Genomic DNA, 22,031 nt, shown 5'->3' with positions numbered 1-22,031 from the left:
CAGTGTACCCATAGCAGGGGGAACTGAGCTGAGTCCTTCTTGAGTGCTCGTGTCTCCTTGGTTCTCAGCCAAGGTTATTCATCTCCCGTGGTTCCCAAGAGTCCTCATATCTGAGTTGCTGCAGGTGTTTACAATGCAGATCCTGAGGGGCCTGTGACATGGCTTAGTGGGTTTAAGGCCATCAAGCCTGACGACCTGGGTTCAATACCCAGGACCTGCACGGTGGAGGGAGAGACCTGATTCCCAGAGTTGTCCTCTGACCTCGGCATGCCTACCATGGTGCATACATCCCGCCCCCCCCCCCACACACACACATGAAATAGACAAATGTAACAAAAATACAGATTCTAAGATTCCATGGTAGATCTGTAGAAGCAGGACCTCCAAAAGTAACCTAAATTTTGTTTTCTCTCCCACCCCATTTGTTTGGTTTGGTTTTTCAAGACAGGGTTTCTCTGTGTAACCCTGGCTGTCCTGGTACTCATTCTCTAGACCAGGCTGGCCTCGAACTCAGAGATCCACCTGCCTCTGCCCCCTAAGTACTTGGACCAAAGGCATGCTCCACCATCACCTGGCTCCATATTTTCCTGAACTGGATTTAGGATACAAATGTAGCCAGCTCCTCTCATTCCTCAGCCTGTGTTGCTGGAAAACGGTAAAGTGTGATAAGAACTAAGTACAAAGAACACAGAACTAGGACCCTGGATTATCCTCAATAAAGTCAGTATAGAACTTCAGACAGCTCACCTCAATAAAAAAAAAAAGCAACTCCTGCTGTTGAGTTCTTTTGAGGCATTTAAACATATTTTGCTTTCTCAGGCTATTGAGACCTTCTTTCAGGCTAATATTTTGAATCCACTTACCAAATACTCTCTTCCTTCTTAGGTAAGTCTAAAGGCAAATGAGAGGAGCCCACTAGGCTTTAGTCTGGGTTCTGGAAAGTAAGAATGGGATGAGGGCTTCTTTCTATTTTTTACATACTTGCTATCTGACTCAATAGTGTTGCATCTCTGGTGTACGCAGAGTCTTCTTGTCTCATAAGTATATGCCTCTTAAGAGGTAGGTTATATTCATTTCCTCTGTTATTAACTAAAGCCTCTAGGTTACAGACTATGTGTGTGTGTATGATATGTATATGTCTGTACGCGTATATCTCTATGTTTTACTTTGTCCCTATTAAGGAAACTTAGGTTTAACTGTATCTAGCACAAAACACTTAACAACTACTTGTTCCATGAATGAGTTCACCAAATGCTTACTGTGTTTTTAAGTTATCATGGCTGTGCTGGTCATGAGTATCTGTGGGGAAACTAAAAGCACAAACTCCAGCCCAGAGGATATGACCCAGTGGCTAAGAATGCTCACTGCCCTTGTAGAGAACCAAGGTTCACTTTCCAGCACATATATGGCAGGTCACAGGGGATCCAGTTCCCTCCTCTGGCCTCTGCAGGCTCCTGTTTGTAAACTCATGTAAGAGCATGCACATAAACACAAACATGCAAAGCAACACTCCTTCCCCCCCAGCAAACTCCTGGACTCCAGGCCTATCCAGTCAAAGCCTCTCCTGGCGGCACTGAAGAGATTATGTGACTTAAATTACTTTAGGGACATGGAAAAGAATCTCCCATGTGTTCTGTCTGTTCTTCAACTTACACCTCCTCTAACAACCCAGCCCTCTGCCTAGCCATGAGATGTGACTTGTTCCTTGTCTGAGCATTAAGATGAAATATTATGTTTCCAGTGGTTCTGTATGCCCTCTGCCTTCAGTGTCAGCATTCCCCCTCAGCCTTAGACCCTCTAGAGAGAGGGTCGGCCCCTGTGAGCTCTGTAACTATCTTCAAGCATGCCACTTAGACTTTGGGTGACCTATGCTTTAGACAGGAGCCTAACCTTGCTTTATTATACTTCTGTGGTTCCAAGATGTCACCAAAGATGCACTGTTGACTTAAAAATGGGTTTGTTTTGAGAGAAGAGCCCCACCTTATCCCGCCCCCCAATGAAAGACATATGTCGGAGACATTCTTAGAGCATACTTCAGCATGACAAGACCACAAAGCATCAGCCCATCTTTGAATAACATAACCGTTGTTTTGAGATTTCCCCTCTACAAAGTCAGCTTTTCTGTACAGAAAGAAAGATACACACACTGAAACATGTCTCAGATGAAGACAAACAATATAATTCATGCTTCCACCAGACGCTACCCCACAGCATATGATAAGTAATGAGAACTGATAACCCTGGCAGTCAGTGTCCTGGGATTGTGTTCCAGGAACTGTTCTGTGCACATTATTCAAGTGTACCAATAACCTTACAAAGGTCATTTTGCAGGTGAAGAAATGGACACGTATACTTTGAATCAGGAAGCGTCTGGAATTAACACTACTACAAGCTGTTGCAACTAGAATTCCCTTGAAAGACCACCCGATTCCATCTCCTTTGTATTAAAGGCTGATAAGCCGGGGCCACCTTCAGAACGTGGATCAGTGATGTGGCCTCACCACAGCGGGGATGTATCTGCAAATAGAGAGGGGGAGAGAGAGAGAGAGAGAAAGAGAGAGTGAGCATAAGGAAGTGCAGGAGTTACTCTTTTCTCCCGTCCTTCCAGGGTTATACACGTGTTTCACCTCCTAACATAATCTTTTGTTGTTGTTGCCTCTTTATTTCTTTCTAAATGAAGCAATAAAAAAAATCACTCTGAGATGTTGACTGTGTTGAGAGGAAATGAAGCCCCATCTGACAGCATTATTCAAGTCAGTGCCCCTGGGACACACGTCAGGGTCTGTGCCCCTGTGGCTACCTCTCAGCTCCTTGCAGGAAGTATGTGGTAAGGCACGTGCTTCCCTCAAACTCTTAGCTGCTTCAGCCCCAAGTAAGACTCCATGTTGCTTTCAGCAAATGTCGCCCACAGTCACTACGGTGGAGAAAGAGAGTGTGGGCTTTCCCATGCTCTGCCAGACCTGACTATGACCCTACCTTTGTCACCTGGTGTTTATAGAGAACTTACAGCTGAGGACTGCTATAATCACAACTTGTTTACAGAAAACAATGACTTCTTTGAAATGGTAACACCAACACAAACAGCCAGATGTTCATTGGTTAGATAAAAGAGATGTTTATGCTCCTCCTCTCCTCTCTTCAGACAGTTGGTGAGCCTCTGGTCTTTCTGGTCTGTTTCTTCCTTTAGAATATATGACATAACCAGATAAAATCTGCCTCTGCTTGAGGTCTGTTTCTTCCTGTCTCGTGTTTAACCCATCACATTCCAACCAACCAAGAGCCAAAGCTGCATAATTTTGCAAATGGTAAACTGTGGCTAATGCCTGTTGAGCAAAGCCATCAAACAAAAAGTCTCTACTCCCAGAAGCCAGAAGGTGGCTGTCTGCTGACGAATGGAAAACAAACGTGATCTGTCCCTAAAGTGGAATATCACTCAGCCACAAGTAGGAGTGAAGTCTTTACACCTGTCACCACCTAGGAGGTCCTTGGAAAGAATATTATAAATGAAGGACCCACTCTCAGAAAACCACATGGATTCCACTTACAAAAAGAGTCTACATAAAAATGTCTAAAATAGGCAAATCTATTTTCAGAATGCTTATTAGAATAAATATTAGTAAACCCATTCCCTCTCTCTCTCTCTCTCTCTCTCTCTCTCTCTCTCTCTGTGTGTGTGTGTGTGTGTGTGTGTGTGTGCGCGTGTGTGTGTGTGTGTGTGTGTGTGTGTTTGTGTTTGTGTGTGTGTGTGTGTGTGTTCATGCAAAAACTTTCCTTTGGGACTGATGGATGGAGGGGCTTCTGGTATTCTACGCTGTAGATATTTTCCCTGTGTATATAAACGGTATGACTTCCACATAAGGTCCCCTGTCTAATTGTGACCTTCACTTATGACCTTCACAATGTCTAATTTAAGTAAGTCATAATTAACAAGCTCTGCAGATGTTTACAACTGGTAGGAGAGGAGCTAGGAATTCGATTCTTCAAACAGTTCAGATTTTACAGTTTCCATCAGGAACATGTGAACTGGCATGCCTGTTTGCCTATGCTGACTCCATCAGAGCAGGCAAAGCTGTCAGCACTTCCTTCTACCCACCCTCCTCTGTCTCTGTCTCTCTGTATCTCTTGATGTCTCTCTATGTGTGTCTCTCTCAACTAGTAGCATCGCACTGTTTCTCACTCTGCCCTTCAGTGAAATCAGCTTTGTGAGCAGGGCTTGAGAAATTAAGCCCCATCCAGGAACTGAGGGAGTTTTCAGAATAAGTTTTGTGTTCTGAAAAGAGGTAGAAGAGGCTGGAGCATCATAGAGCAAGGAAACGAATTTGCTCAGGTGCCGAAGTTCAAACTCCAACCCCACTGCTCACTATCTGCAAACCCATGGGAAATCCACTTAATCCCTCCAGCACTCACTTGCTGACCTTGTTGTCAAAGAGGATAATTGTGTCCAGACTCCAACACTGAGGGTTGGGAAATGTCTGTAGAGTCCAGTGCCTGGTGAACTGTAAAGGAGAGGACCTGTGTCTGTCTGTCCATACAGGACCTCAGATGAACAACTGCTTCAGGTGTGATTGAAATGGTGGCTGTTGCTACTGAAAGTCTGTGCCACACAGTGCTTCCCCCTTCCCAAAGCAAGAAAGTGGCCTTAGGTGCCAGAGTCTGGTTTTTAGATCACTAACCTTTCGGTCTTTCTACCCAATCCAGGGTAAAGAAGGAGCTTTCATGGTCCGAGATTCCAGGACACCCGGGACATACACAGTCTCTGTTTTCACCAAGGCCATCATAAGGTATGCCACTCACTTGGCACAGAGGAATGGGGATAGCTGGTTTTGTGTGACAGCGTAGACACAGCAAGATCCACCCACACATCATGTGGAGCCTCGCTAGCAGTGGTGTGGCTTCCACCAATGCCCCTGTAAAGTCAAAGCCCCAAGTTCAAGGGCAGATCTAGAGAGATTTAATAAGGGCCAGAACTGGGTGGATACCAGATCCTCTACTGGGCATTGGCAAGGCCTGATAGCAGAGCTCTGAGGACATCGCATATTTGCGTCTATATTTAGTGAGCATATCAGGTAGTGTAGAAGAAAGTATTTTCATCTACAACTGGAAATAGATAAATGCCAGTTCTTGATATGCTAAAAATAAAACCTATCTACCATATTGGCATACAGTCCTGTGTGCCAGAGACTCCTGAGTGTGTGTGTGTTTATATCCAGATTCCATATGTGTTTATAGAATTACATATTAGATTAGATACTTGTATTAAAGCATTAGATACTTGTATTTCTAAGTCTGGATTATTTTGTTTAACACACTAATCTTTACTTGCGTTCTATTCATTTACTTGTGAATATCCTAATGCCATCTTCACAGCTAAATAAAATTACAGTATATATATGCACCACAGTTTCTTTATCCATTCCTCTATTGAGAGGCATATATGAGGATTCCATATTTTGGCTATTGTATAGTGCAGCCATAAACATGCATGGTCAAAAATCCCTGTGCTGTTCTGGCTCAGAGTCCTTCTGGTTCGTACCAAGGAGTGGTGAGCTAGAACCACGTGGTAGTTGTATGTTTAGTTTTTGAGAAACCTCCATACTAAGATACACTAGTTTACATTCCCACCAGCAGGGTTCTCCCCAGGGTATATGCACATGTATGTGTGTGAACACACACAAACACATACCAGCATTTGTTGTCAATTTACTTGATGACAGCCATTCAGTCTGGGGTGGATGGGGGGGGGTCCCCCATGTGGTTTTCCTTTGCACTCACAGTGCATACAATGCTGCTCCCACATTCTGTGGCTGTGGCATTACCAACACCAACACATCTCAGCACCCTGGCTCAAGCACCTCAAGACAGTGAGGACCTGATGCCAGTAGATGTATTGATGTATCACGACTGCTTCCTGGCAGTGATTGTGTGTGTTCATTTGTTTCAGTGAGAACCCCTGTATAAAACATTATCACATCAAAGAAACAAATGACAGCCCCAAGCGCTACTACGTGGCTGAGAAGTATGTGTTTGACTCCATCCCTCTCCTCATCCAGTATCACCAGTACAATGGAGGAGGTAAGCTCTAGGGGACCAAGCCAGAAGGGGATCCCCACAAGGAGACTTGGGAAGAAAGGACAGAGACCCCACTGGTTCTTCATGCAGCACCAACTGGCCAGAAATAGTAACTCAAGATGCAAATCAAAAACACAACCAGAAACAAACAAAAAACTTCCAAATGCCTAGGCTCCCCATGCCTACCACAGGCAACACCTGCTCTGAGGTCACCATGTCACTGTCCTACTATGCTTAAGGCTCCTCTCAAGAACTCTGTGAAAGCTAGGGTGGGACTTTGGGAGTTGGAAGTACTATTTCACACACATTTCCTGGTGACTTAACCTAGACAGTGGCTGTGGCAAAGCCCTAACCACAGCCTTTGGTTTTTCTATCCACCTAGGTTTGGTCACTCGACTCCGCTATCCAGTTTGCTCCTGGAGACAAAAAGCCCCTGTCACAGCAGGGCTAAGATATGGTAAGCAGAAGATGTTGGGCATTTGAACTAAAACTCACATATCTAAATGTCTAGGACAAATTCTAAGAGGATTTGCTATTAGCCTAACTGCTCTTCAAATGTCAGATTAACTGGAGAGAAGGTAGGAGAGTGATCCTATGTACTCCTATGTAAGAAATGTGTGTGTCCAGACACATTTAGTAAGAGCAAAGCAATGCCCTTTGGCTTCAAATGAGGCATTCATTGAGCACTGCTTTATACAGAGCACTCTACTAAATGCTGTTGGAAAATGTCAGAAAACAACCCCTTAGCACTGTGTTCTATCTACCCTTTGAGACTTTTATTATAATCTAACTTGTTGGGTCTGGGTCTTCTACAAGAGCTACAAGCCATCAGCATTCAGAAGTGTTTACATAGACTAAAGTTAAGTTTTTGAGATCTAGGACTTTAACTCAGTGGCAGAAAATTAGTCTAAAATGAGTCAGGTCCCCCAGTTCAGTCCCCAGCACCAGGAAAAACAAAACAAAACAAAACAACAACAACAAAAAAAAAAACTAGGACCTGTACCTCCAGGGCTCTGGGGCCTAATATGAAGTCTGTCCTCCAAAAAAGGTTCCCTTCTAGACTATCTACTGGAACCTAAGACATCTCAGTTCACATCCCTTGATCCAAAATGTTCATGTGGTATCCATTGGTGGTTCTCAAACTTCAGTGTGCATCAAATCTTTCCAAACGCTTATCAAAAAAAAAAAAAAAAAAACCAAAAAAACAAAAAAACAAACAAACAAACAAACAAAAAAAAAACGCTGGACACTCCCTGCAGCTTACCAAAACACTCCTTGAGGGCGTGGCCTTGGATCCCACATTATAAACAAGCATCCTGGTAGCTTTGACCTAGGTGGGCAGGGAGATACTTAGATACTTGGAGAAACACTGCCACGGACTCTTCATATGCAGCCACCAGCACGTGTGGCATACAGTGGGTACTCACATGCTGTCACTAGCACGTATGGCATACAGTGGACACTCACATGCTGTCACCAGCATGTGCGGCACACAGTGTATACTCACATGCTGCTTGCTCTTGAGCCTATACCTCAGCCTGATAGGCACATGGCTGTACCATGCACCAGGAACGCATAATATATCATTATCCTCCCTCTGGAAGTAAGGCTACCCTACTAATTGCTAAATCCTCAAGTGTCCTGCTGGATGGGATCACAGAGTTGATAATGGTCAGCCCACTTATTTCGTCAGTGGGAAAATTGAGGCTTAACTCCTTTTACTTGTTTATTAAATAAACACTTATCAAGAGCCTGCCCCGGGGCTAGAGAAATGGCTGGAAGTTCACAGTGCTTCCTGCTCTTCCAGAGGGGCCAAGTTCATTTCCCAGCATCCAGATTCACTTATATCTCACTCCAGGCTCACAACCCCTTGTAACTCACTCCAGGCTCACAGCCCCTTATATCTCACTCCAGGCTCACAACCCCTTGTAACTCACTCTAGGCTCACAACCCCTTGTAACTCCACTCCAGGCTCACAACCCCTTGTAACTCCACTCCAGGCTCACAACCCCTTGTAACTCCACTCCAGGCTCACAACCCCTTGTAACTCACTCGAGGCTCACAGCCCCTTATATCTCACTCCAGGCTCACAACCCCTTGTAACTCACTCCAGGCTCACAACCCCTTGTAACTCACTCCAGGCTCACAGCCCCTTGTAACTCCATTCCAGGAGATTCAATCCTGCTTCTGGCCTCTGCCAGCACCTGCATTCATGTGTGTTACACTCACACAGATATATTCACATATCCATAAACAAAAATAAAAACTGCCAGATAGAAACAGTTCAGTTGTGCCTCTGTGCGGGTCCCCCGTGAGCCCACATCTTCAAGCTCTGTTCTTGTCAAAGCCTGGCACAGTGCTGTGAGCACAGAGGGCCTCTAAATGAGTCAGTGAACAAGTGGAAAATGCGAAGAAAATTTCCTCTGCAGTAATGGCAATAAAATTATGAGCTGGTATGTGCAAATCTCTGTGCACTCTAGAGACTGTGAGAATGGGATTACGTGTTTGAAACCAGTCTGGGCTCGATGGGGAGTCTGTCTCAAGAGGAAAAATAATTATAATAAAAACTTTTCAATCAGATGCAGCTAAAAAAGATGTTGGAACCCTGTAACAATCCTCTTGGTTACCTTCTTTATCATACTTAGCACCTTTTCTCTCCTTACTCTCTCCTGCATCACAACAATTTCAAAGCCATATCCTATGTTATAGTAACTACCTATGACACTCTAAGCCATCTTTGAGTTATAGTAACCATAGGTTAGATAAGATGTTTCTGAGATTCATATCTTATTAATTGTCCACTCTAAAAGCATTCCCTCTTCCTCTGTTCCAGGGAAGTGGGTGATCCAACCCTCAGAGCTAACGTTCGTGCAGGAGATTGGCAGCGGGCAGTTTGGGCTGGTGCATCTCGGCTACTGGCTCAACAAGGACAAGGTGGCCATCAAGACCATTCAGGAAGGGGCGATGTCAGAAGAAGACTTTATCGAGGAGGCGGAAGTCATGATGTGAGTTAGAGCAGGGATGTGCAGGCATGCTGGGAAGGAGGGTCCCGGCTGTGCTTGTAAAATTCCACTCTGATGTATTGTCATGCCCCAGTAGTAGACGCCTACTACATACACAAGGAAAACACAAAAAGAGCCTTGTTAGGGCCTAGGAGATGGAGATGGCTCCCGTGGTGAAGTGCTTGCTGCACGGCCACTAAGACCAAGTTCAAATCTGCAGAAATCATGCTATTAAGAAAGAAGAAGAAGAAGAAGCTGGATGGGAAGGCATGGGCTTGATTCCCCAGTGCTGTGGAGACAGAGATAGGCAGATTCAGCCTAGCATGCTTGGCTAGTTCCAGGCCAGTAAGTTCCTGTTTTTAAAAAGAAAGAAAGAAAAGAAGAAGGAAAGAAAAGAAGGAAGGAGAGAAAAGAAGGAAAGACAGAAGGGAGGGAGGGAAGGAGGGAGGGAGGGGAGGAAGGAAGAAAAAGGTGGGGTCTGGAGAAAAAGTTAAGAGGACTTGTAGCTCACAAGTGCAGTTCCAGGAGATGGGCACAGGCATACATGCAGTACACATACATACATGAAGCCATAAAAACAAAGCAAGGCCCTCGAAATCAGCATGAGCCCACATACGCTCACAAACGCATAAGAACTCACAGAGCTGGAGGCAGCATGCACAAGGCCTGCACAGGTCTGCAGCAGGTCTTCTGCACATGTATTATGGCTTTCACTTTGTGTTTTTACGGGAATTCTGAGAATGTGGACAAGTGGGGTCTCTGGTTCCTGTGCCTTCTCTTGGCCTGTTTACCTTCCGTTTGTCTCTAGTCCAACTCCAATGTGTTTGTTTTTGTTTATCTTATTATGTTTTATCATTATCCCTTAGACGCCTGTTTGTTTTCTAATGAAAGACAGAAAAGGGGTGGGTCCAGACGGGAGGGAAGGTGAGGAGGAATGGGAAAGGGAACCATGATCAAGATATATGTGAGAAAAATAATCTATTCTCAAAAAAAGAGAAAGGAATGAAACAGAAGAAAGGGTTGCTAATGCCTTGGGAATAACACCCATGGTTGACCTGTGGCCTATGCAAAGAGAGAGGTGGGGGGAGAAAGGGAGGAAGGCAGGAATGAAGGAAGGAAGAAAGGAAGGAAGGAAGGAAGGAAGGAAGGAAGGAAGGAGGGAGGGAGGGAGGGAGGGAGGGAGGGAGGGAGGGAGGGAGAGAGAGAGAGAGAGAGAGAGAGAGAGAGAGAGAGAGAGAGAGAGAGACTTCAGCATGATCTACAAGACCTGCTGTATGTCTGACTCTCTAGTCTCCTCTACTACCCATCTCTGCTCTGGCCCACACTGGCCTTTGTCCATCTTCATTCAAACCAGCTGACTCCCTGCTACACCCAGACCTTGGCTCCCACAACCCTCTCTGGTTTGGGTCTGAGGTCTGGTTCTCTTCTCAGACCCTTGAGCCCGGTAAAGTGCCTCTCATCTACCTCAGTGCCATCTTATGGTCAGCACTTTTAGAATACTGAATTTAGGTCATCGTTTTATCTCTTGCCTTTTTCTTCCAGGAAACTCTCTCACCCCAAACTGGTGCAGCTCTATGGGGTGTGCCTGGAGCAAGCCCCCATCTGCCTGGTGTTTGAGTTCATGGAGCACGGCTGCCTGTCGGATTACCTTCGAAGTCAGCGGGGTCTCTTTGCTGCGGAGACCCTGCTGGGCATGTGCCTGGATGTGTGTGAGGGCATGGCCTACCTGGAAAAAGCTTGTGTCATCCACAGAGACCTGGTACGAGCAAGCTCAGGGGCTAACACCTGCAAGTACAGGACCAAAGACTATTCCCCTGAAGTGTAGCTCTGCCAAGTCTGAGAGAGCATCACTAAGTAGTGCGCCCCACATGGCCTTCCCCCCCCCCCCCAGCCTTTTCCTGTTCCACCCACTTCAGGAGGTCCCTGGTAGGGAAGTGTTTCAAGAGTGCTCAGATTGGAACTGCACCCGGCTATTCCTCTAACACGTGCCCTCGGAGTTTCAATCCACATTCTTCCAACCATTGGTTGTGGAACTTACAACCACTTCTAATTGCCTTCTCTGTGCCTCAGTTTCCCCCTGTAAAGATGAAGGCGGTAGGCAAGGACAGTCTCACTTTGTGAAACACTTTGTTTGCATAAGTTGAGTGTCTGAAGCAATGGTTTCCTTATGACTTTTTCCTATGTAAGCATTGTATGCTTAGATCTCATGTATGAAGAAAAAAACCAACATGCTGTTTGTCCTTAAGGGTAACTATTTCACTTAACCAGATGTTCCCCAGTTCCATCCCCTTTCCCTTCCCAGCAAGTGACATCATTTCATTCCTCCTTGTGGCTGAGTACCCCTCCCACCCACCATGTCTATGTCTACACACACCACTTTTTCTTTACTCCTCCTCTCATTGATGGGCACTTGGGCTGAAGCACTGTTTTTCTACCAAAACTGCACCACTGAGAGGCAGCCTGGGATCCTCTAAGGGTGGGGATCATGAATATTCAGCAGAGTCCTCAGGTGAACATGGAAGTAGTTCTCAGTGTGAGGCCCACGGGTTCTCTTGTCTCCCAGGACTCTTCCAAGATTACCTAATGGGATGCTGGGAGGATCCAGGTACTCTCCCTACTTAGGCTAACTTTATGGGGATTGGCTTTCATGTTAATCACTTTCATATTACTCGCTTGGGGAGCACTGCAGGCAACTCCAATGTCATCATTGCCTACCATGTCAGTAATTCCAGTGAATTACTGTCTGGACAAGGCTGCATCTCTCTAATAACTAGAAAATAAACTCATTTGCACATTCAGCTAGCTCGCTGAATCTCCAGCTATCAGCAGGCTGTTGGTGATGCTCACCCTCTGCAGTGGCTATATAGCATCGCAGAGAAACAAAGTCTAGTGACAGGGGTCCCTTCCTCTTCTGGCTCTCCACCCATGCCTTTGCTTCTCATTTGCCTACCTGTCTTTACTCTAGGCAGCCAGAAACTGTTTGGTGGGAGAAAACCAGGTCATCAAGGTGTCCGACTTTGGGATGACAAGGTAATGTGGGGGTGTGGCGTCAGCCGCTGTCAGGAAGGAGACTAAGTCCTACACCATTCTGACCTCTTCCTTGCCTCTTCCCAGATTTGTCCTTGATGATCAATATACCAGCTCCACGGGCACCAAATTCCCAGTGAAGTGGGCATCCCCAGAGGTGTTCTCCTTTAGTCGCTATAGCAGCAAGTCAGATGTGTGGTCGTTTGGTAAGTGTCACCCTGCGTCCAGCCCTGAGTGATCTGGAACTGTGTGCCAGCTATTTCTTTCTCAAATGCAAACAAATCTACTTTGTTCTGACCCCTGTGTGGAGAGAGAACCCACTGAGGGCCTGAGTGAGAACAACCTGAGATGTTCAAGCGGGCTCTTTTTGTTGCATTTATTTCTAGATGTCTGTAGAACAGCTAAGAAATTAAAAATAATAGTGGGAAAAGAGTCTTGTGGTAGCTACTGCAAGCTGGAGGAGTCAGGAGATGGGAATATGCAGCTTTTGAAAGCTGGGCCATGCTGTGCCCAACATTCCTGGATGTAATCCCCTGTAAGCTCTTGTTACTCTTCAATGGTTTACTGAGGGTCTGTTATTCTCCTGCGCTGCTCAGGTGCTGAGAGCAGGAGGGCATAGGGCAGGAGACTTCTGTCCTTTTGAAGCTAAACTTTTGGAGAGAGGAGACAGATGACTGTCACACAAGATAGCAGGTGAAAGCTACAGTGGAGTGTGGGTCACTACCTGCTGTGGCTCAAATAAAGCAACACTGGTACAGAGAGAATTTTGGGTTGGGGAAGGGTCTGTTTTACCTCGTTATGCTCTGGAGAGGCCTTTCTAGAAGGAACTCTTGAACAAATCAAATATTCATGGAGCTGTGTCCCTGACAGGGACTCGCAAGCATAGGAACTCAGCTGCATCCAGAGAACAAGAGTTACTGAGTTAGAGGGAGAGCAAAGGTAGTTACAGTAGGTGGGAATGAACGAATGAATGAATGAATGTATGTATGAATGAATGAATGATGTTAACATGCATGTGGGAAAGGCTAAATAGCTTGCTGGGTTTGACATCAGCCTAACTCATAATTTCTGCACACTAACAGTGTGCTTGAAAGTATACCAAATAACCTCTTTGATATGAAGGCTGTAAAGATGGCACTTTGGAGAAAAACTGCTTCCTGTTGACATTGTCATTCCATATGAAAGGTTTGCTAGGGCACAGACTTCAGTGGCACAAGCAAGGGAAATGGTGGTGAATCAATTCTCCCAGGGTAAGAACTGGTGATAAGATCTTCACTTTAGAGTGCCCATTCCCACGAGCCCAAAGCTTGTTAATTATGAATCTTTCTGCTCTATTCATTAGTTCAACACACACATCTCTGAGCTTGGCTGTTACTCTGTTAACAGGGTAGAAGTTACAGAATGAACTTGGAGGAAATTGTCCTTGCACCATTGTTCACAAGTATAGAGGAAGGCTAGGTCCAGTGGGTGGCCATCTCTCTGTGGGTTATAGAGCCACTGATACTCTATAACCAAGGCGTGGCCCCACAAAGATGTTTAGAATGTGAGCCATACCCGTACCTTCACCTGCACATGCAGAACATAGTTTGGGAAGTCCTAGCATCAGCCCAAGGGTAGTCTACTGTGTTCTCCAGAAGGTTAGTCTAAAATGCATCCCTTCTTGAGATGTGTGATTTGAAGAGAGTCCAGGAATGAGGTTGACAGACAAGTGAAGAACAGAAACAGGTAGGAACAGCTGGGCATAATGGCTCACACCTTTAACCACAGCACATAGGAAGGAGGCACAGGAAGATCTCTGAGTTCCAGGCCAGCATGGTCTACAGAGAGACCAGGGCTACACAGAGAAATCCTGTCTCCGGCAAAGAAGACAGACAGACAGACAGACAGATGGATGAATGGATGGACAGAAATACGGATAGACAGACAGATGGATAGACAGGCAGACAGACAGACAGACAGACAGAAAATAAGAGGAAGGGAAGAGAGAGGCAGACAGTAGCATGTGCAAACCACAGCAACCTGCAGGCTAAGAGCCTCCTGCCTGCTGTAGCCCCATGGATTTTGTCATAAACGCAATCTGTTTGACTTACCCCATTGCTTTCTTGAACAAGTCAGTAGCCTCTATGAACTCCACCTCGCCCATGCCTCAGAGGGTTCACATTAAAGCCGTCACTACCCAACAGCAGCAATAACACACTTTCAAAAGACACCTCACTAGAAGTCCCGAGACCTTGGGGTACTGAGCAGTCCTCGTCATAGTCAGGTTCTGAATTTCCAGGTCCTGCGGGCGCCTCAGAGGAGCCTGCAGGTCAGTGACCCAGGAGGAGGTGTTAGAATGAGGTCCAGAAGTCCCCCACTCGAACGAGTGTAGGAGCTGACTCTTACTGAGTGTTTGGGGATTAGACTTCGGGGAGCTCCATCCTCTAGTCCTCTAGTTTTACCCCTTGCAAAGCTCTGGTTAGGACACCAGCAACCTCCCCTCCTTTCTGAGGGTCTGTGCTCTGTCAAGACAAAGCTGGGGCAGCCTCTCAATGAACGGCAGAAGTGGAGAAATGTACTACGGGAAGCTGCTTTCTCTTCAGTGCCTACAAACAAGTTAAGAGTCTGTATATAAAATGCCTAACACCAAAAATGGTTCAGACTTTAGATTTGGGATATTTGCATATATATATTTATAGCTGGGAGGAGGATAGGAGAGAGAGCGGGAGAGCTTGGAAATGAAACCCAAGTCTAGACATAAATTCATGTGTTTCATATACACCTGAGTCGCTCCAGAAGATCTGGTGGTTACTCTAGACTTCCCAAGCACATGCGCACACATGGCACACACGCACGCGCACACACACACACACACACACACACACACACACAAAGTAAATATTTTAAAATAGGACAGTCAATCAATCAATGAAAAAAATCAAGGGACAGCCTGGTAAGGCTCATGTGGTCCTGAGACTGTACTTCAAGAGGTCTAGAGGGGTGGACTTAATACTCACTACAAGGCCCTGTTGTTTGTGGGCGGGCATGAGTCTCTTTGGTCCTCATACACTTTCCTCTTAGCTGTTGTTTTGCTCACTGTTGCTTCTAGGTGTACTGATGTGGGAAGTCTTCAGTGAAGGCAAAATCCCATACGAAAACCGAAGCAATTCCGAGGTCGTGGAAGATATCAGCACTGGCTTTCGGTTATACAAGCCCCGCCTGGCCTCCTGTCATGTCTACCAGATCATGAATCATTGCTGGAAAGAGGTCAGTACACAAGGAAGGTCCCATGGATCCTAACACACATTTTCAGGGCCTCCATCACGAGAGAAAGGGCATGACCTATAAGGATGGGGGTCAAAGATGACCGTAATAAACAGGCCAGACTTTGTCCGTGTTTATATGTAGAAATGGGTTTTCATTATACATACATGTGGAGTACAGTATGATATTTCAGGGTGTGGTTATCAATGTGTACTGCATGTGTGGATTCTTGGGTTTTATTGTTTACTTTTTTTTATTGTTGAGTAGTACTCCATTGTGTGGACATACCATAGTTTGTTTATTCATGTGCTTACAAAAGGAACTTTCTTGGTAGCTTTCAGTTTCCAGAAATTATAAGTAAACCTGCTATAAGCATTTACTAAAAATGAATCTTTTAAGGTGAATCTATGTATGGACAAAAATTTTCAACTCAGTTGGGTAAATGCCTAGGAGTGGTTGCTGGGTCATATGTTGACATTATGTTTAGACAGCCAGGGCTATACAGAGAAACCCTGCCTCAAAAAAATATATATATAACTAAACATTGACAGGTCAGATTGTCCTCCTGAGTCCTTTTTGCATTCTTAGCAGTAATGATGGCTTCTGGTGCTCTTGTTTCATTCTGGCTTTTGTTTTGTTTTGTTTGTCTGTTTGTTTAGTACTATATAGTCCTAGCTTTCCTGGAATTCACTATATGAACCAGGCTTTGAACCCACAGAGATACCCCTGTCTCTGCTTCTGCCTCCCTGAGTGCAGAGACTAAAGGTGTGTGCCACCATGCCTAGTCCTGATGCTTCTCATACATAGCAATACCGGTTGTGTTGGACATCTCTGTTGTACAAAGGAGAGGGAGAATTATATTTTCTGTTGTCTCAATTGCCATTTCTTTAGTGGCTTGGCCATGTCGCACGCCTTTTTGTTTGTTTGTCATCTGTAATCTTATTGAAGTCCCTGCTCATCTCTGCCCACTTCTCAGTGGGGTTGTTATTTCCTATACTTGACTTTTAAAGGGTTTCTTATTATTATATGTTTTGCAAATGTTTTCCCCAAGCCTACAGTTTATCTTTTCATTCTCTTAGTAATACCTTCAATTTTTTTACTTAAAAATTATGTATATGGGTGTTTTGCCTGTAGATGTGACTGCACACCACATGCATACAGTTCCACAGAGGACAGAAGAGGGCTTCAGAACCCGTGGGACTGTAGTTTCAGATGGTTGTGAGCAGCTCTATGGGTGCTGGGATCAAACCCTGATCCCAGCAAGTGCTCTTAACCCCTGATCCACCTCTCCAGCCCTTACTGGTGTCAGTTACTTTATGTTTTTTATTTATTTTGTGTGTATATCTATACAGCCATAAGGGTGGCATACATTGTTAGTATGTGTCTACGGAGGTCAGAGGACAACTTGCAAGAGTCATTTCTCACCTGCGGCCTGTGGCTGCAGGGATGGGGCTCAAGTTGTCAGACTTGGCGGCAAGTAGTTTGGCCTTCTGAGCCATCTCACTGTCCCTCTGGACTGGGTCTCTCAGTGAACAGAAGTGTTTCAGTTTTAACAAGTTCAGCATCATTTCCCTCCAGGAATTGCACTTTTGAAGTTGCTGCTAATGACTGATCACAAACCCAGATCTCTTCCAATATGATCTAATGGAAATTTAATTTTATTATTTTTGTTTTCTCTCAATCTTTGCATCTTCTCAAAATCATGGTCACTTTTGAAATGTGATACACACACACACACACAAGCTTAAATATACAAACAAAACCTACTCAGTCCACTTAATGGGACTTATCTGTATAAGATTTGAGGGATGGCCCCTCAGTCTTGGATAACCACTTAGTGGGCTCATTCCTGGGGAAGACTACTTCTCCCACTCCCAGCGTTCCTCATTTGCCTGTAATTCCCAGTTCAGGGGTGAGGCCTGGAGACATTCTCCCCGTTCCATGTTTGCATGTCTGTTGTTGCCATACTTCTTCAGATCTCATTTAGGCAGTCATATTGTTGAGATATCATGGGCGAAGCTTCCCTGTCATTTCTAAGAGACACAGTCTCACAGCAGATTTCCTGGTCGTCTGGCTCTTGCAACCATACTGACCCCCTTCTACAATGTTCCTGAGTCGTGGGTACAGAGGTCATGTCATAGATGTGTTAGTTGGAGCTATATACTTATTCCCTATATTTAACCACTTGTGGATTTCTGTAACAGTCTCTATCTGTGGCAAATGGATATTTTTTTTGTATTTCTTTTTTAATGAGGAGTGAAAGCTACACTTATAAGGATAGATACGAAGAGTACAGTTAGGAATTAAGCTGGTTTATAAAGTGTCATAGTTATTCTTTAAGCTCTATGGCATCACCAGCCCCAGGTAGCTGGGTATGTTTCCAGTACAGGGCATGATTTCCCTACTTTCAAGTCGACTTTAAATCTAATAGAGAGCTGTTGGCTCCCGCCAGGATGTGCGTGACTCTCCTGCATCCTTAGGCTTTTGTGCTGTACTAGAAACCATGTGGTCTATAGGCATCGTAGCTAGGCTGGACTGCCCACTGCTTCCCTCTCTTGGAAGATTTCAAAGCACCTTTCAGTGCAATGAAAGCTACCTAAGTGCTGGTTGTGGTGGCGCACGCCTTTGATCCCAGCACTCAGGAGGCAGAGGCAGGCGGATTTCTGAGTTCGAGGCCAGCCTAGTCTACAAAGTGAGTTCCAGGACAGCCAGGGCTATATAGAGAAACCCTGTCTTGAAAAAAAGAAAGAAAGAAAAAGAAAGAAAGAGAGAGAGAGGAAGGAAGGAAGGAAGGAAGGAAGGAAGGAAGGAAGGAAGGAAGAAAGGAAGAAAGGAAGAAAGAAAGAAAGAAAGAAAGAAAGAAAGAAAGAAAGAAAGAAAGAAAGAAAGAAAGAAAGCTACCTAAGGCAAGAGACTTTCAGGCCAGAGCCAGCTTGGCTCCTCCATGTCTTATGTCCAAAGTGAATGGTGTCTTCAGCAATGGGCAGTTGCCTTCAACCTCCGGGAGGCAGCCGAGGGCAACAGCAAGTCTACATTGCTTGTGGAGTCTCATGGACTCCCATGACCAGCAACTCTAAAGGGAGTTTCTCATGTCTAGTATTTAGATTTTTGTTAGTCTGTGGTTCTTGGTGTGGGGTATGGTCAGCCCAAGTGGTATAACTTTATTTAAACTACATATGTATACACAGACTTATATGTATTGCATATAATTTTAGGTAAATAAGTAATATGATTCCTGATGGCTTTTTCCAGACATCTTTAGTGTTGTTTACTGTCATTCTCCCTATTACTGACCTCCCTCTCCCACCCCAATAAAGGCTGCCTCCCCATTTCACCCCTGAAACCACTTGTCCTGTGGTTTCATCTTTGGCCTTTAGGTTAGGGTCTACTTATTGTGAGCTCTCCAAGTTTGTTACTTGAACTACTGGCTCCTATGTGGGTGAGTGGGTACAGCACTGTTGGTTGTCTCTAACTCATCCCATTGTCTGCTTGCTATGCTCATCAGGGTCTCGCTGGGCCTGCTCTATCCCTCTGATCCATTGTTTATCTTTCTACCAGTGTCACCCGATGGTGAACTTTACAGGAAACCCTGAGGTTGGGTGGTATCAGTCCGTAACTCTGCTTTTTTTTTGTTTTGGTCTTCATTGTATTTGTTCTCTGAGACTTCTGTCTCTTCATATACACTTCAGAGTCAGCTGGTCAATACCATGCAGTCACGGGCTGGGAGATTCGGTTGGCCGTTGCGTTGAATCTCTAGATCACATTGTGAAGCAGAGATGACTTAGCACTAGTGGTGACTTCAAGCATCTCTGATTTAACATAATTTTATATTTTCCTTATAAACATCCTAGATATACAGTGTGAGCTTTAAACATAAATGTTTTCCTTTTTTGTTATTTAGTGCCGTTGGGGTACATTTTATGCATGGTTTAATTACTTCTCAAAACCATCTTATGAGCTAGATTTCATCTCCGTTTTACTGATGGGAAAACTGATGTTCAGAGAGGTTTGGGCCATCTGTCCAGGTTCACACAACAGATGAATGATGGAGCTGAGATTTAAGCTCAGTGTCACATGTGTAGGGTTCCGGGTTTGATCCCTCTTTTAAAAAGGGGGCTGCAAATGTAAAAGTAGACCATCTGGTGTCAGACTCTGTTATGGAGAATAAGGGCATCTTGCCTCCAATACAGCCTATGTGGAATCATATTTTGAATGTAGAGGGGATGCTGGTATTAATTCAGGTCTGCTTTAAGCTTAGTTTGAATGCACAGGATTTGGAACTTACAAACATCTCTCTGTTCCTCTCCAGAAACCAGAAGACCGGCCACCCTTCTCCCAGCTGTTAAGCCAGCTGGCTGAAATCGCAGAAGCTGGGCTTTAGCAGGGACTCATTGACCAGACACAGCCATAAATCCTGAGTGAAGGAACAATGTCCTTTTTCCAGAGCATTAAAAGCTGCCACCAGTCCAGAAACCCCCACAGGTGCCTGGACCATGGTGCCAGCACCTATGCAGCCACAACTGCAGCATCATAGAAAAGGGTGGAGGGCCGGCCACTGAGCCAACAGCTGAACCACAACTGGAGCAGTATCTGCGTGTCCACCCCATCCCAGCCTCTTGTCGTATGCTGTACTCAAAGCTCCATTGCCCACTCTCGGGAGCATCCCCTCCCCCTCTTAGCAATCAGGAGAGGCAGACGTAGGCCACACTCTTCTTTATTATTACTTTTAAGAATAATTCAAGTAACCTTTAATTTGGCCCAACGAGACATTGTGCCCATTTTATGGATGGAAGAGCGGGAAAGCATCATTCTTTTTCTAAGAAATGCAAGAGGTGATTAAACCAGGGTGTTCTACTACTTCAAGGCTGTCAGCCACAGCTTCCTGCCTCACATGAGGCGGAGCGGATGCTTGTGCCAGAGGCCGGATGCCATAAGGTTTCAGAGCACACTGCCACCTCTCTTTGATGGGGCACAGAGAGCTCCACCGGGTGGATAGGGCAGGGTGACACATTCAGACCCCACGGCAGGACCACAGGATGTCTGAGGTCGGTCAGGAATGAGAGGGCCTCTGATGGTGGAAGTAAAGAGCTGCAAAAGAAGCCTTTGGGTTGTCCCTGACCCAGCGGCCCTGTTTCACGGTGAGTCATGTGTGTGACTGGATCTCCTGTTCTGTGCAGGATGCTGAAGCAGTGACTACAGAACGGTCATCATTCCAGCCTCTCAGGAGCGGCATCCACTCAGCACTGTCATGATCCTTGTGACTTTGAGACTTTGGGTTCTTTCAAGCCTTTACGGGTTCAGCAGTCTTAAGGTTGCCATGTAAGGCTCTCAAGAGCCCAGCAAAGGAAGAAGGCGTTTGCTCTTGCCCAAACTATCAGGAAGGAAAGAGGCAAGCACTGGGCGGTGCTTCCAAAATGCACAGGATGTCTCCTACTGATTGGCACTCGCACAGGTGACATGTGTATATCCTGCACACAGGTCATCCCTGGCGAATCACAGTTCATACCAACCCAACCACGAGGTATTATTCATGTCTTACAGAAAGTGGACTTGGTCTTTTAAAAGCTGGATAGCTGCCCCAGTGACAGAACTGGGAAGGACGGAGATTGAGATGACACCCGAATATAACTCCAGTGTAGCCTCTTAGCTCTTCTCAATGCTGCCTCCTACTGAGGTTGGGCCGCTGAGCGCATAACACAGGAAAGTCTGGGTTAATGGGCACCCCACCCCACAGCCAAGTTGCTCCTACTCAGAGCACTGGGGGGCCCAGTGGGACCCTCCAAATTGAAATAGGCTGTTCTCTTTCTTCACCCTCACCTGGATCTGAGTTCACAACCCTGGAGCCACTCAAAATTAACCCTTTCATTCTCCCAACCTACCAGAGTCACATTGCCTGAGGCCATTTATACTAGAGCTTCAAAGGTGCTTTCAACTAGTCTCCTGCAGACTGTTTCCTGTAATTATCCCTTCAACCTAGAGCTGGCTCTCTTGTGAGAAGGAGGATTCCCTGGTGCCAGGCACACTGGATTTTCCTGCGGTGTTCAGACAAAGCCCCTAGAAAAATGATCAGAGTCACAGATCCCTCTTCCTAAGTCACGTGGCATTTAGGCTGGCTTGAGGCTCAAATGCATCACTTCCAACTGTAATCACTGTGTCCAGATAAAACTCTGTCATTCAGAAAATGAACTTCCTCAACTGGTCCACAATCATCTCTGTTTATTCTCTTTTGGGAAACCTTAATTAAGAGACGATTTCTGGGACATCCAATCTGGAAGATAAACACTGGAACCGAGAGAAGTCTGTGGTGTGGTTTAGGAGACTGGCCCCCATACGGTGGTATTGGCTCTCTTAACCTCACATGCACGAAGGCTTTGATGGACGCGTGTGCACTGCTTACTCCAGTGTCCTGCTTGGGAAGATGGGATTCTCTTCTGCTGGTTTCTGTCTTACATTTTTTTTGTAAATGGTGCCCTGTGTTCACAGAAAGGTTTTGGTTTGAAATGTATTTTGTAGGCCTTGCAATTCATAATGTTTGGAACTATGTATTTATGCCTAGATCAGGAGAGTATTTATTGCTTGTCTTCATGATAAAAAATACTGCAGGTATGTCTTACCCTCTGTGGGGGCCACAAGTCAATCATTGCTTATGGAAAAAAATATATATATAAAGCTACATGTTTTACAAGTATA

The 22,031-nt window shown here is 45.3% G+C and overlaps 1 protein-coding gene and 1 long non-coding RNA gene across 6 annotated transcripts in view; one reads left to right on the top strand and one right to left on the bottom strand.

The window, feature by feature from the left end:
• The window catches only part of Itk (IL2 inducible T cell kinase), a 64,368-nt gene extending 42,337 nt beyond the window's left edge, over window positions 1–22,031 (top strand). For 4 of the 5 annotated variants that reach the window (NM_001281968.1, NM_010583.3, NM_001281966.1 and 1 more), the window contains exons 9-17: window positions 4,699–4,781; window positions 5,942–6,072; window positions 6,452–6,526; window positions 8,903–9,074; window positions 10,614–10,830; window positions 12,037–12,101; window positions 12,186–12,304; window positions 15,187–15,344; window positions 19,651–22,031. In NM_001281968.1, coding sequence (NP_001268897.1) covers window positions 4,699–4,781; window positions 5,942–6,072; window positions 6,452–6,526; window positions 8,903–9,074; window positions 10,614–10,830; window positions 12,037–12,101; window positions 12,186–12,304; window positions 15,187–15,344; window positions 19,651–19,722 — 1,092 coding nt within the window. In that variant the 3' untranslated portion in view covers window positions 19,723–22,031. Of the gene's footprint in view, window positions 1–2,331; window positions 2,702–4,698; window positions 4,782–5,941; window positions 6,073–6,451; window positions 6,527–8,902; window positions 9,075–10,613; window positions 10,831–12,036; window positions 12,102–12,185; window positions 12,305–15,186; window positions 15,345–19,650 lie in introns of those variants that run through there. The other variant, NM_001281967.1, reaches the window with a different exon arrangement.
• Gm12167 (predicted gene 12167) lies at window positions 2,159–4,892 on the bottom strand. Its single transcript, NR_152253.1, has 2 exons — window positions 4,674–4,892; window positions 2,159–2,517 (listed from the first exon to the last, which is right to left on the bottom strand). It is a non-coding gene; the product is annotated as a predicted gene 12167 (long non-coding RNA).

This window comes from Mus musculus, chromosome 11 (genome assembly GCF_000001635.26).
Source record: "Mus musculus strain C57BL/6J chromosome 11, GRCm38.p6 C57BL/6J".
Taxonomy (NCBI): domain Eukaryota; kingdom Metazoa; phylum Chordata; class Mammalia; order Rodentia; family Muridae; genus Mus; species Mus musculus.
Note: the sequence above shows the minus strand (reverse complement) of the source record. Positions and strands in the feature narration are given on the sequence as shown.